We start from the raw sequence: 16,270 nt of genomic DNA, 5'->3' as shown, positions 1-16,270 counted from the left end.
AATGGGTGAGCTGCTACAAAAATTTCACTAATCAGGTTCTTTTTTATGTGAATGGTGATTGTATGTGCTTTAATTACGTGCAGGAAGAAAATCACGATCTCCTCTGTTTCTTGCGACGAAAAAAAATTTAAAATTTAATCTGCCAAAAGTTCTGATGAGGGCAAAAACAAACCGTCTTAAACGCTCTAATTTCTTATTGTTTTCAAAAAGTCACTAAATTAAACTTTTACAATACAATGTTAGATATTTTCTTCCCTTCATGATATGAAATAGGAGTTTCTATCCCTGTTTAGATCCTCAGAATCCTAGGCAGGATTTCCGTATCGTGATCTGCGATTAAATAATTGCATACTTGGCAGCGGCACCGCGAGGAACTCAAAAGAAACATCACAGATATAAGATCTCTTTTAGCTACCTCTAAGCAAACCTCTTCATGTTTTATTTTTACATTGAAAGTTTAAAATCCATTAGTTGTTTTAGCGATTACAGTTAGCGTGACAGAGCCCGGTACAGAAATATCCCCACACCCTTAAATAGAAAATTTAAAATTAGCGTAATTAAAAAAATATTTACTTGTTTGCTCGGAAAATTAAAACTATTCCCTTGACTGCGAGGAAAACATTTACATACTAGGAAAAAATCGTATGATCATTGTGCTCCATAAAACTAAATTACAGAAAAGTGATAAACGACAGAGACATAATTTACAGAAAAGTGGTTTTTACGGACAAAATTATGTTTCTTTTGGTGAGAAACCTTATTCAAACTGTGGATGCGAAATATCTTAAACAAAAATCATAGAAGCAAAGTTCTTAAATTAATCCAATAACTTCCTACAATTAATATTCACACTGAAATTAAGTTTAAGCTATTACTTAATTTTTCATTCTTCAGAACAACCTAATTCGTACAGTATGTGCAACAAAACATTCACACATAAAGATAGTTTAAATAAACATTATCTTAAACCTTATTTATGTAGTATGTGTGATAAATCTTTCAGGCGGAAAGATACTTTAAATAAACATTTGCTTATCCATGCTGGAATAAAGCCTTATTCGTGTAGTGTGTGTGATAAGTCTTTCAGGCTGAAAATTATTTTAGATAAACACTTTCTTATCCATACTGGTGAAAAGCCTTATTCATGCAGTGTGTGTGATAAATCTTTCAGGCAGAAAATCATTTTAGATAAACACATTCTTGTTCACACTGGAGAGAAGCCTTATTTATGCAGTGTTTGTGATAAATCTTTCAGACAGAAAAGCATTTTAGATAAACATTTTCTTGTTCATACTGGAGAAAAGCCTTATTTATGCAGTTTGTGTGGTAAAACTTTTACAAAGAAATTTAATTTAGATAAACACTCTCTTATTCATAGTGGAGAAAAACTTTATTCGTGCAGTGTGTGTAATAAAACATTCTTATGGAAAAATCACTTGAAAGAACACCTTCTTGTTCATAGCGGAGAAAAATCTTTTTCATGTGGTGTGTGTGATAAACCTTTCAGTTCTAAAAGAAGTTTAAATAGACACTCTCTTCTTCATACTGGAGAAAAGCCTTATTCATGCAGTTTGTGTGATCAATCTTTCAGACGGAAAGATACTTTAAATAAGCATTTGCTTGTTCATACTGGAGAAAAGCCTTATTCATGCAGTTTGTGTGATAAATTTTTCAGACAAAAAAGTATTTTAGATCAGCACTTTCTTGTTCATACAAGAAGAAAGCGTTTTTCATGCAGTTTGTGTGATAAAACTTTTGCAAATAAATCTAATTTAACGAAGCATTCTCTTATCCATACTGAAAAATAGCCTTGTACCTGCAGTGTATGCAATAAATGTTTTTGACATAGATATTGCCCCCATGGCAGAATCACACGACATTGTCACAGAACCTTACAGAGTTCTTCAGAAAGATTTTTCTTTTCTACAGAAATTTACATGTAATATTTTAACATTTAGATAATCACTCTTTGACACGCTCAATTTACACCAATAGTATCATAAATCGATGTAATGTTCCAATTGTATTTTCGGCAGTTTATTGATTTTCACATGGATTTTAAATATCCTGATATATTTCAAACAATATGGAAAATTCAAATCGTGCTTTTGAGTATATACTTTTTAAGGCAGTAACTGTAGCCAATTTTTGGCATTTATTGCTATTAATTTTTCCATAGTTTTTCAATCTGATATTTTTTATACAATATTATTCATTACAACAACCTAATCTCAAAACGAAACATGCATTTGAGAAGTCCGATTCACGCGATTTCGTGGTCTATCTTTTCTCGGCAATTACTACTACGGATTTCCTGATTTTTTTATTATGTGATTACTGATTATTTACAAAATGCGAAGAAGGAAATAATTTGCGTTATATCCCTAAACAAAATGTGAGAATATCACCTATAATATTAGAATAAAAAATTATTACACGTTCAATTAAATAAAAATATATAGTTTTTCTTTAAAAAATAATTTTTTGCATAAACTTTTGTTATTTTAAATTAGTAACATATATGTTTGTTATTATTAAAAATATCTTGCAGAAAGATATTAGTGCTGGAGAGTTTTGTCGCAGATAGCTCGAAAAAATTCTGCTACAGGGATGTTTGATAAATCTTTGAGACATAAAAAGAGTTTGAATAAATATTCTCTTGTTCATAATTGAAAAAAAAAACCTTATTCATGCACTGTAAGTATTAAAATGTTCACTTAAAAATCTGATTTAAATAGACAATTTTTGCGCATACTGGAGAGGAACTTTATTACTTTAGTGATAGTGAAAGTTCACATGGAAATCCAATTTAAAAATACACTCATTCATGTTTGAGAAATACCTTATTCATGTAATGTTGTAATGAATGTGATAAAAATTTCACTTGAAAAAGTAGCTTAATTGAATATTACTTGATTAATAGCAAAAAATCTTTCTCAGGGAGTGTTTGTGGTGAATATTTCAGTCTTAAAATCAGTTTAGTTAGGCATTATCTTTTACATGCAGGAGAAAAGCCTTATTCATGCTGTATGTACAATAAATGTTTCAGACATAAAAGCACTGACGCAGGTAAAGGAGGTTAAGACGCCTATTCCCAATTATAAATATCGATTTTTAATGTTTCCTTTAACTATAAAAATTTTTTGCTTCTTTTTACAATTAAATAACTCGTAAAATTATTTTGCTACACCAAAAAAAAAGCCATTATTATTTTGTTTTTCTTCTTAATTTCAAAAATATGCCCTGCTACATTTTCTCCCACAAAAGTTATATATTCCTATTCCCAATTATAAATATCAATTTTTAAAGTTTTTTACATATCCTAGCCACACCTTATGTGAGAAACCTTGATAATTTTTTCTATGTTAAGCTTTAATTTTCAATAATATTTTTATTTTTTTTTATCTGTAACAGCTATCATTTGTTATTTTTAAAGAAGTTGAACTTCATTTATGCAGGTTCTCCTATTTAGACTAGCTGTATAATAAAATCTGAGCATATTATATAGAATAAAATTTTTAGTCAGCCAAGTTGTCTTTTTTTTTTCAAGAAAGATATGTCTTTATTTCAATTTCGTTTTTAAATATTACATTTTTAAAATAAGTCATTTAAAAAAAATTATAAAATTTTAATTTTTCTGGCCAAACTCAAAAATCTTGAAAATTTCTTGAGTGAAATCATTAATGACGCATTTCAAAAAATTTATATCTTTATAAATTTCAATCATTGATGTAATCACATTTATTATTCTACCAGAAAAAATTTTTATAAAAGAAAGAGATGCCATTCTGATATTTTATGATGCCATTCTGATGCTTGTTCTGATATTTTAAATGAAAAATACAAGAATTTTTATACATAAATTTGATCGATGATTTCTTGAAACTTCTGTACCTTAGATTTCCGAAAATTTCTGGATCAGGTTTAGCGAAAAATCCAGACTTTTTCCGGAGCACAATCATCTCTGCTTTAAGGACTCAGTAAAGGAATGATGCCATTAGTCTCACTGATGCCCAGTCTCAAAAATGATTCATCATTGTACAATCATCCAGAGAGATACATGTCTCTCCCCCAGTTGGCAGAATTGCAGTGACATTGTTGCCACGCTTTTACAGAAAGATTTTTCATTTGGGTGGGGGAAAATTTTGGTTTTCCTTTCTGCATTATTTGTCGAAAAATGTTTTTTTTTTCAAAGATTTATTTCTTGTGCATCAGAGAGAAAAGAAATAATCGTGGTTTTTCTATTCTTAGTTTGGATTTTAGAAAAAAAACTGTAATGATGAGCTTCAGCTAGAATTTCAAATTAAAAATATTAAATAAAAAATTCAGAAATCACGAAAGTTTAAAAGATAGTTCATTCTAGAAATGTTCTTTCTTTCATTTTTTTTTCTTTGAAGAGCATCATCCATAAAGAATATCTTTCATAAAGAGTATCCTTCTTTCATTTTTTTTCTTATTTGAGTATCTATTTTTTAAAGAGTCCTATTCGTGTGATTTCGTCTTTATTTTATTTTGTGTCGTAAATCTTTATTTTGGTGTTACTGCACGGATTTTATGAATTTTAATTTTTGTAATGATTTACAAAATTTGAAAGAGGAAATAATTAGTTCCTTTTTTCCGCCTACAAAATGCGAGAAAGCACCTATATATATATTGAAAAAAGTCAATTTTAGCAAATTCCCCCCCCCCCCATCATTTCAATTGAAAAAAAAAATTATAGGCATATCCTCTAAATTACGAATAAGGGTTTCTCATGATTACAACAAAGCGCTTTCCATCATTATAATGAGTAAATTATCAAAGGTCGGCCAAATTTGCAGAACCCCTTTTAAAAATATCAACAAACCTAGAAAAAGAGTTATAATTCCAGAAAGCATGTGACCTTATGTCAGAATTTTCTTTATATTGTCACGAAAATTTTTACTCTGAAAACCTTTTTTCAATAAAGAAAAATTATTGTAGTTTCAAGCCTTTCATTCTAAAAGGATTAAAAATTATTTTTAAAGCTTTTTTTTAAAAAAAAAAAGTATTGTCTCTTAGGATTTAACTATCATCACACGAGCGATGGGATTGATCACATTGTCCATTGAAATTTCATGATAAGGTGGATTTCAGCTGAGCATACGAGACGTTGCTAAAAGAAACTTTATAATTAGATAGACTTAATTTTCACATAAGACTATCTTTGTTCAAGAATTTTTCCATACTAAGACAACCTCAATTTAAGATTTTCATATCAAAGGCTGTATTCCAAGGTTTTGTATTAGGGTAATGTGCGTAGAATAGAGCAGATTGTCACAGATCTCGTTTTAAGGTTAGAAGGTTTACACGTAAATCGAACAAAAAATCATTTTAGGTTTACATTAAAAGGTTTTTCCTGAGTGAAAATAAACCTTATTTTGCTATCTGGCTGTGTTCTACTTGGCTTCGTGCCTATCTTTGTGTTTAGTAAGAAATATAGTGAAGAATATAGAATGTGTCACTTAAGAAAACTGATACTTGACAGGCTTGGCTTACTCGAAATAAAATGAAAAGAAAGTTGCTAATGTAAACAAATGCAACGTTTCAACAAAGAATCATTATCAAGGTACCCACATTACGTGATTTGCAGGTATCCCATCAAACACGAGCAAGTGCTTAAAAATAAATTTGTAAGTAAAAATAAGATTTGTAAGTAAGATTTAATAATAAGATTTGTAAGTAAAAATAACGGTTCTTGAAAATTAACGAGTAAAAAACAACTTTTTTTGAAATTAAAAGTTATGTTTTGGAAGTAAAAAGAACAGTTGATGCAAATTAAAGAGCAAAAAAAGCAAAATTTTAACATTTAAGTAAATAAATTATTCTAAGTTATAAGAATTAAGTATTCTAACCAAAATGAACAGTTTCTTGAAAATTAACGAGTGAAATGAAATAATCATAATATTAAAATAATGAGTAAAAAAAAATGAGTTCTAAATTAAGACTATATTTTTGAGTAAAAAGAACAGCTCTTAGTTATCACTTTTATGCAAAATGAATAGTTATTGAAAATAAATGAAAAAATTAAGTGCAAGTACTTAAAATTAGCACAGTGACTTTTAAGTAAAAAGTAGAAATCTTGAGGTTCGTGATTACCGGGATCGATTTAGCAAAAAGCGAATAATCCAATCCAAGTATCAGAGAATTTTTAAAATGATTATTAGAAGGATCGTCAATAAATTAATTCTCTTAGAATAAATGTTTAGTTTCATTTGAAATCAGTGAAACACTTTAATTACAAATGTTAAGTTCTGTTTCAAAAAAATTAAACCAAATTAAAATTCTAAACCAAATATTAATTTTCAGATTGTTTCTTACCTTTAGTATGGAATGATTTTAATTGGAAACTTGCATTTCAAGAAGAAGACGAAAATCACAGATACCCACACACATGACCTATGACGTCAACGTAGATCGTTTATAAATAAAATGGCTAATTAACTAGAAGTTCGTTAAATACAGATCCAGCAGCGCTCTATATTTAGAACATAACTTGGCATTGGGGCTCTGTCTTTCTCATCACTCATACCAATGGTAACACTTTATATGCTTTCACCATTAGAGTGTGTTGAAGTACGTCAGTTTCTCTCTTGCTTTTCAAATAGATTAAAAACTTTTAAGTCAGGATAACTATATAGAACTGAAAAGTATATTGAACATAGCTCTAAAAGAATGCGTCAACGAAATTTTAAAAAATATTTGAGACAGTTAAATGCCAAAAAGTTAAGAAGAGGGAAAATATCGAAGCACACTCCGATTCAACGAAAAAGAGGAAGAGAGGGTTAAGACATGGATCCGGTCTTCTCCCCAGGTGGCGCGTTGAAATCGCAAACAATCTTTATACGTAATTGAAAAGCGAGCTATAAGCAAAATACTGCAGAGAGCTCTAAAAATGCACAATAGCCGCCATTATTTAAAAACTTTCTGATTGGTAACCATGGATTCTAGACTCCATGTTGGTAACTTTCTGAATGAGAGTGCTAAGTAAAAAGCAAATTTTCATAAATTAATTAATGACTTTATCTTCTTCGTACTGAAAGAAAATCTTATTAATACGTAAAGAAAAAATAAGGAAACAATATCATCTACATAATAAAAGTAGGGTGAGTATTCATGCCTGGTATATAATTCAATATGTTAAAATAAAAAATACCAAGTTTAAGAGTTTTTTTAAGCATTTAAAAGTTGACAATTATTCTGCCACAAATCACGTTACGGAAATCCCCCCAGTTTATTATATATATTCACTCTAAGAATTATGTTTCTATAGGAATTATGATATAAGACCTTTTTGGGGGGTTCTTCCAAATCAAATCATATAAAGTTTTTCAAAAATGGTACCTTTCTATCTCAGGTTTTGACAGGGTTGCCACTCTACAGGGACAACTCAGAAAACCTGGAAAATGCAGGGAATTTAAAAACCACCTAAACAACAAGGAATGTGCTGGGAACTTCTTATTTTCATCTTTTAAAAACAGAGTAATTACACAAAGTGCATTTTATGGGATATTTAAGGATATTTCAACTATATTAAACTAGTTCATTTTTGTAACATTATTTGTTTTAAGTATGTTTAGCTGTTCCTTTTTTCCTTAAGTTTTTCCAGCAATTATAAATAGTATAGTTACTAGTCTAATACAGCTCATACAATTGCACAGTGATTGTGTTTTTCCTCTTTATATATTCTGTATAACATGTACAAGGAAAACACACTGAATTTTTTTTATAGATTTGAGTGGCAACCCCGTTTGAGGTATATTTGTCCAACTAAAAGATTTTTAATGTTGATCTCAAAAATATCAATATTCAAATTAGTAAAAAGTTTTAAAAGTTATAAGTATTTATAATTTTGCTAAAAGAGATTGTTTGCTGCGATTCTGATTTCAAGGCTCTGTCCAGACATTTTGTAAAAGGTCCGTTTTTGTAAAATTGTGAAAAAATTACTCATAATTTGGGAATATGAAATAAACGTTAAGTCACATTCTTTCAACCAGGGTCCGCTTTTGTGAATTTGTGCAAATAGGGTGCGTTACTGCAAAAAAACTTTTTCAAGGAGCTTTTAAATTTTAAAGACATACAAGATTATGCTCAAAACTGTAAAATTATAATAAAAAAAATTAAATTTTAAAAAATAATGTGCAATTGCTGATACTAAATTAGAGATGCAACATACAAATATTTGGTTTTTAGCCTATACTGCTGAATGCAGAATATTCATTTCGAATAAATAAAAGAAGAAGCGTCTGACGAAGACAAAACTTAGTTCGTTTACATCTGTCTTTCTCCCCCCACCCCCTTGGAGCATCTTATACTTATCTTTTACTTATTTTCTCGAAATGTCCAAGAAGGGCGCATTTATTGGAATCCGAGAACAGGCAGGGTGAGCTGACCTCCAAAAAATACTTAGGGAAAAAAATGAACAGGACCTGGTCCAAACCGTACTACTGTGAATCAGTGTTTTCATTACAGAAAAAAAAAATGAGAGAGAATTTCTCACCCTTTCTCAAAAACAGGGTGCGATCTCAAAAAGTTAAGAGAGATTTCTAAAAATTAAAAAAACACGAATAGACTTTTAAAAAAATATTTCTTTAATTGTAATACATTTTTAACATCTTCTAATTTTTAAAGCATTGAATATTTTTGCTGCATCATCATATGGAAAACGTTTTATATCTACTTTTTCATCAGCTTTTCTCATTAGGTTGCTCAAATGTTTATCAGTCTTTTGTATACGATATTTTGTCTTAATCCGGTTTTCAGTGCTTAATGACCTTGCTACAGATGCTGGACAATTCGGAATCACTATGTAAATTTGCAGCATTGAAAAAAATTTAAACGTCTTACATGAAGAAATCTTACCTTCGGTGAACACGTGGTTGCAGAGAAATGTGTTCTGAAAGATGTTCTGTCTTTCGGGGGGGGGGGCAATTGTCAGGGGTCTGTTTAGAAGAAATTTGGGTCCGTTAACGGACCCTTCACAAAATATCTTTTCATAAAACCGGACCCTTCACAAAATATTATAACTTAAAAACGGACCCTTCACAAAATAATTTATCTTTTAATCGGACGTTTCACAAATTCGTTTATCTTCATTTCGTTTTGTTAATCAATAAACCCTTCCCAGGAAGGGGGGGGGGAGAAAGACAAATGTAAACGAACTAAATTTTGTCCTCGGCAAACGCTTCTTCCTTTATTCGTCCGAAATGAATATTCTGCGTTCAGCTGTATAGGCTAAATACCAAATATTTGTATGTTGCATCGCTAATTTAGTAGCTGCAATTGCTGTTTATTTTTTAAAATTTAATTTTTTTAATTATGATTTTACAGTGTTGAGCATAATCTTGTATGTCTTTATAATTTAAAAACTCTTTGAAAAAGTTTTTTTGCTATAACGGACCCTATTTGCACAAATTCACAAAAGAGGACCCTGGTTGAAAGAATGTGACTTTACGTTTATTTTATATTCACAAATTACGAGTAATTTTTTTCACAATTTTTACGAAAACGAACCTTTCACAAAATGTCTGGACAGACCCCTGATTGTGTTCTGCTGTTCGCACCGGTTCTGAACAATACTGGTAAGTAGGGAAGCTAGATAACAAGGATCGATGTTGGAAATATTGAAAGATCAAGGAAGAAAAGTGAAACGGATTTTATTCAAAATGGCAGAAGAAGAATTTTTTTCCAAGATTCGCGCATTTTGAAATTGATTAATAGAGAGTGCGATCTTCTTGCGTTAATAATTTTTTAATGCGAGAAAAGAAAAAATAAGCGAGGTTCTCACGCTGTAGTGAAAACACTGGGTCAACCTGCCCGGGTTTTATTGAAAAACCCCGGGGAAAATTAGTTTTTTTCATTTATGGCTCATGAACTTAAAAATTTTACTGTGAAAATATTTTTATTTATTAAATAGTGTCGTATAAGCTTAAAAATAGAGATAAATCCAAAAAATTAAGTAAAATATGTATAATAAAATTAAAATATGTTTAAATAATGCACTATCACTAATACATGATGGAATCTTTATTGTTAAATACACAAAATTTCACAATTTTTAATTGAAGCACTATAATATATATATATATATATATATATATATAATCAGTAAATACTAAAACTTCATTTGACTTTTATCTTTAATAAAATTGAACTGGAATAAATATTTAATGGTCTTCCATGTTTTTATAATACGATTAATAGAAAGTGAAATTAAAATTACGTATAATTATAAGGAGTATCGGTTACTTGTCCCATTTTTCATATATTTAACCTTAGAAAAAAGACTGCATTCTTAGATAAATTTTACTTTTATAATTTCTAAAAACAAATTAATCTTAAAATTATAAAAAAGCATGTATAAAAGGTTTTATTTAAAGTTCGAAAGTTATTTTTTTAAAACTAGTAAATAAAACTTTTAATTTGTTAATTGTTGTTTAATGTATCCCTAAATAGAAATTTTTTCTTTCTTTTGTTTTCAATTTTTTTTAACATGATTAAAGGAAACAAAATAAATTATATTGAAATGAAATAATATTTAAAAAATAATATTTAAAAAATCTTAAAAGTAATATTTTAATTTTTAACTGTTTTTAATGGTGATAATTCACCAAATAGTTAAAAATTGTCAGCAGATGTCAAGAGTTAACTTTAAAAAAAAGTCAATTTATTATTATTATCATACAGCAGAGTGTCTACATTTCTCTCTTAGATGGTGATACACTTTTACGAGTTTTGTAGCTTTATCTATTCCTAATCTATTTCGTAGTTTACTGCACACCAAATTGTCAGTTGAAAAGTGTCTTTTGATAGAGACAGGGGATACTGGTGCTGAGTGTAAAGAAAAAAGGATTGGCAGAAATTTTGTGGAAGCTTGGATTTTTTTTTTTGCCATAACTTTCCACTTTTTTTTTTTGATGAAAACTGTTGATCAACAGTGTCAACATCATTGATTTTGGAAAGTATTCACGATTGGAAATTTTGGATACCATAACATGTGGCAGAAATTCTGGATGATGCTTAGAAAGACAGTTTTTTGCTATTTGCTCTTGTTCATCATTTAAAAACTGTCCCCTTGTTTCGGGATCCAGGATACATAGGCTAATAAAAGAGGTGGCTGAACAGCCTGATGGAATCTTTTTACAAAATGTTTATGGGGTTCTAATTCATCCCACGATAGTAAGTTAATTTATATTTCAACAGCTTCTGAAATTAAATTTTTTCTGACTGAAGCTTTTTTAAAGCTTCAGAAACAATTGATGTCTGCTTTTCCAAATTGATAATTTATTGGTAAAGCCCAACATTATTTAATATTTTTGACACATTATATTCTTCATTTTGATGTTCAAGAGCAATATCTTCATATTTATGGTAATTATTGGCATAAGTTTTTACATGGTCACAATATGAACTTTTAGTAATTGGGGCATCAAGCAGTTTTTTCATCTGCCCATCCATGTGCTTGATGCACATTTCTTAAATATTTGTAACTTCCACGCTGTGTCCAGTGATAGTATTAGGAGATACTTCTTTTTCAACCTAATTTCAAAAAACCAATTTGTGAATTTTTTCAAGGTGGGCCCACCCAATAAAGCCCGGGCGGGTTTTTTCAAAGTGGGTTGGCGAACCCTGGTATATATACATTACTGAAATTTGATCTGGACTAGGATACTACTATATCACCAGTGATCCCTCGCAGTAGCAATCAGAGTAAATGAATGGTGGGCTATTTTTGCCTTCATCTGTGTTTTTGTTACAAAGTAGCATATTGCAGCATAATTATAACCTTGTTCATTTTTGTATTGTAATTTTTCATTTAAATTCACTTAACCTTTTTAAAGCAAATCTTATAAAAGCATGTAAAAAGAATAGGGGAAATGTGAATGGGCTAGTAATATAACTTTTTAGATACTGGTCTTTCTAATTAGTGGCAAATTTTTTTATATTTTATACAGTAGAGCGCCGATTATCCGAACTGCTCGGGACCGAACATGGTTCGGATAATGAAAAGTTCGGATAATTGGAAAACTGTTTAAAACCTAGTGTACATGATTATTATTTATGCACTAACTTTCCATCGCACCTTTTGTAGGCTTAGGACTGGTAGTACTATCTAAAATAGCTTTGGCGTGTTTAAAAGTTTTTTTTTCTTCAATTTTTAAATATTTTTAATTAACTTTTTTTTAAACTTTTTTTTTCATTTTCAATTATTTTTATCATATTTCAGTTTTTTATAATTTTTTTGGTCAATTACTGATTTTACCACATTTTTCATTATTTTCCATTGAAAATGAAATCCAGCAAAGATTTCGTTTCAAAGAAGATGCGTTTTTTTAGCAGCCATATATCCCTTATTCTTTTTAAATAAACTGGATCAGCATCATTTTGACGTTCTAGCCAATTCATTGCAATATCTAATGAATCGCATGCTTCTATCTTGAACTTGATCACTTACTTCTTCATCTTCGTCTGTGGAGTTCCGATTTTCGTTCAAAATCAACAATTTCATCATTTTCATCCGAAAGATCTACTAGTTCAGAAACTTCAGTTTTTTTGTTAAGAATTTTATTCCAAGATTTATTATTCCAAGCACTGTAATCACTAATCATTAAACATAAGTGACAACTACCCATTTCCCAATTATAAAACTTCAGCACTTATCTATTCATAAACTCTTTCTGCATTCCAACCATTGTAGACTATCAAAATGAAGCTCGCATTCTTGGAAGTTAATTTTCAGTTGTAAAGGGGTAGGTAGGTATAACTGTATCACCATACATGTATGTATGGCTGCTCTAAGAAAACTACTAAAAAAGTTGTAAATTAAATATGGTCTTCGGATGTAAGGGATATTATTTATTCTTCTTAATTTAGAAAAATTGTCAAGATCTTAAAAAATAGTCTAAACTTTAAAAAAAAAGAAAGAAAGAAACGAATTCAGGCATAGTTCGGATAATTGGACGTTCGGATAATAAGGGTTCGGATAATCGGCGCTCTACTGTATATATTTACTGAGCTTAAACTGTTCAATTTTTCTTTGTCCATAGACAGAATTTTATTATATTGATTGACATGATTTAAATATTTTACTTTCATAGTTATAATAGAATATATGCAATGAAGTTAATGAAAAACTTTTTCTCTTTTCTCCCCCAAAGGTTGCGATTTGAATTGGGAGGCATTGCTCTTGAGTTTCATAGCACTTGAAGATTGTAGCCAAGAAAAGGTGATCTTAAAATTTGTTTCCACCACCCACGTGAATGAAGACATTTTTATTTATCTAATCAGACTATGATAATTCTCCATGGTATTTTAAATGCAATAATTCCTTGGTGTTCTTTATTAATACCATTGTATAACTTTCATCTATTTGTAATAACTTTACTTCTGTTCTTTGCTTCCACAGCCTTTTAATAGATAGGCTGGTAATATTAGAAACTAACAGTAACTCCATAACCCATTCTACAGAGAAACATTCTTGTGAAGTTATAATTGTAGTTATTAAAAAAAAATCAATTTTTAATTAAACACAAATCAGTTTTAATTTTTTAAAAATTGCTGTATAAATCTCTTTAAAAAGATAATTTATCTATACACTGGTTAATACAGTGTGGGATTATATAGAATATAAATTTTTAATTAGACAGTGACTTGCTTTGGTCTAGGGTTTATGCTATTAAGAAAGCTTACATTTCTGGAAATAAGAGTTCTACACAAAAAGGTCAAGTTACTTGATACATTCATATTCATACTAATGTGTAGTACTTGTAATAAATGTTTTTCACAGAATAATTATCTGAATGGGCACAATCTTATTCATACAGGGGAAAATACGTATTTTTGTTGTGCATATGTTATAAAAGCTTTTTGTTACAGTCGTGTTCATCCTGGTGAGAAACCTTTTTAAATAGTTTATGTTAAAGTTTTTCAATTACGGAAAATTTAACGGTACACTATCTTACCCATACTGTTAAAAAAATCTTATTCATATTGTTTAAGCAATAAAAGTTTTTCTCAAATGAGTAATTCGACAGAGTACAGTCGTGTGCAATCTGGTGAAAAACTTTATTCATGCCGTATTTGTAATAAAGATTTTGTACAAAAGGTTGAACTTACTCAACATTTTCTATTTCATACTGGAGAGAAACCTTATTCTTGTAGCATATGTAATAAGAGTTTTACAAGAACTAGCAGACTGTCTATGCACAGTCGTGTTCATACGGGTAAGAAACCTTATTCTTGTAGTATATGTGGTAAGAGTTTTTCAAGGAAGGATAAATTGACCGAGCACAGTTTTGTTCATTCTAGTGTGAAGCCTTTTTCTTGTAGTTTGTGTAAAACAAGTTTTTCGAAAAGAAGTAGCCTAACTGTGCACGCTCGTGTTCATACTGGTGAGAAACCTTATTCTTGTAGTATATGTAATAAAAGTTTTTCACAGAGTAATCTGACGGAACACCATCGTATTCATACTGGTGAGAAACATTATTCTTGTAGTATATGTAATAAAAGTTTTTCACAGAGGAGTAATCTGTCGGAACACCATCGTATTCATACTGGAGAGAAACATTATTCTTGTAGTATATGTAATAAAAGTTTTTCAAGGAAGGGTAATCTCATAAAACACTATCGTATTCATACTGGTGAAAAACCTTATTCTTGTAGTACGTGTAATAAAAGTTTCTCAGAGAAGAGTACTCTGAGGAAACACCATCTTATTCATACTGATGAGAAATCTTATTCTTGTAGTACATGTAATAAAAGTTTTTCAGAGAAGAGTGATCTGACAAAACACCATCGTATTCATACTTGTGAGAAACCTTATTCTTGTAGTACATGTAATAAAAGTTTTTCACAGAAGAGTACTCTGACAAAACACCATCGTGTTCATACTGGTGAGAAACCTTATTCTTGTAGTATATGTAATAAAAGTTTTTCACAGAAGAGTGATCTGACAGAACACTATCGTATTCATACTGGTGAAAAACCTTATTCTTGTAGTATATGTAATAAAAGTTTTTCACGTAAGAGTAATCTGACAAAACACCATCGTATTCATACTGGTGAGAAACATTATTCTTGTAGTATATGTTACAAAAGTTTTTCACAGAAGAGTGATCTGACAGAACACTATCGTATTCATACTGGTGAAAAACCTTATTCTTGTAGTATATGTAATAAAAGTTTTTCACGTAAAAGTAATCTGACCGAACACCATCGTATTCATACTGGTGAAAAACCTTATTCTTGTAGTATATGTAATAAAAGTTTCTCACAGAAGAGTACTCTGACAAAACACCATCGTATTCATACTGGTGAAAAACCTTATTCTTGTAGTATATGTAATAAAAGTTTTTCACATAAGAGTAATTTCACGAAACACCATTGTATTCATACTGGTGAAAAATCTTGTTTTTGTAGTACATGTAATAAAAGTTTTTCACAGAAGAGTGATCTGACAAGACACCATTGTATTCATACTGGTGAGAAACCATATTTTTGTAGTATATGCAACAAGAGTTTTTCAAGGAAGGATAAATGGACCGAGCACAGTCTTGTTCATGCTAGAGAAAAACTTTTTTCTTGTAATCTATAAGAATTTTTTTTAAGAAGGACTAGTCTGACTGTGCACAGTTGTCTGCATACTGATGAGTAATTTATTCTTGTAGCATTTAAAATATGAGTTTTTCAACAAAGAGTCAGCTGACAAAGGGTTTTTCATACTGTGGAGAAATTTTATTCTTGTAATAAATATAATAATAGTTTTTCCCAGATAATTATTCTGATTGTGCCCAAGCATGTTCATATTGGTGAGAAACCGTATTCTTGTATGCATAAAGAGCTCTTCAAAAAAAAAAAAAAAAAAATAATCTTAACTAAAAAGAGTCACTCTCACATTGGTGGGAAAATTTTATCTTGTAACTTTGGTAATAAAATTTTTCCTTACCCTAATAACTCTCCGAATTTTCGTTCATTCTTTGAGTAACTTTATTTATTGCAATTAGTTATAATAATTTTTTATTTTTTTTACAGTATAATGGTTCAGCCGTTTAAAGTTATTTTAATTTAGAAACCTCATTCTTGTACTCTTAGTATTTTTGATTGACACAACCATCTACAGAAGGCATCAATATCATGTTCTAAGCTTTTGAGAAATGGTTTAAAAAAGCTTATAGCAATAATCATTGAAAAATAGAAATAACTATGTACAGTGTTCTCTGATATGCAAATACAGATTTATTGCATAATTAGTTGA

General features: G+C 29.6%; 2 protein-coding genes across 2 annotated transcripts; both read left to right on the top strand.

Moving 5' to 3' along the window:
• Nucleotides 1–161: 161 nt before the first annotated feature.
• Nucleotides 162–2,626, top strand: LOC107439190 (uncharacterized). The gene has a single exon (XM_021146768.4). The coding sequence runs from the start codon at nucleotides 915–917 to the stop codon at nucleotides 1,806–1,808; it is 894 nt and encodes a 297-aa protein (XP_021002427.2). The 5' UTR covers nucleotides 162–914; the 3' UTR covers nucleotides 1,809–2,626.
• A 4,291-nt stretch (nucleotides 2,627–6,917) lies between these two features.
• LOC110283177 (uncharacterized) lies at nucleotides 6,918–15,969 on the top strand. Its single transcript, XM_043046293.3, has 2 exons — nucleotides 6,918–7,124; nucleotides 13,176–15,969. The coding sequence occupies exon 2, from the start codon at nucleotides 14,036–14,038 to the stop codon at nucleotides 15,608–15,610; it is 1,575 nt and encodes a 524-aa protein (XP_042902227.1). The 5' UTR covers nucleotides 6,918–7,124; nucleotides 13,176–14,035; the 3' UTR covers nucleotides 15,611–15,969.
• Nucleotides 15,970–16,270: the final 301 nt, after the last annotated feature.

The sequence above is a fragment of the Parasteatoda tepidariorum genome, chromosome 9 (assembly GCF_982258835.1).
Source record: "Parasteatoda tepidariorum strain Cologne lab strain chromosome 9, Ptep-v5.0, whole genome shotgun sequence".
Classification (NCBI taxonomy): domain Eukaryota; kingdom Metazoa; phylum Arthropoda; class Arachnida; order Araneae; family Theridiidae; genus Parasteatoda; species Parasteatoda tepidariorum.
The sequence above is the reverse complement of the archived record's forward strand: the minus strand, read 5'-3'. Positions and strand labels throughout refer to the sequence as shown.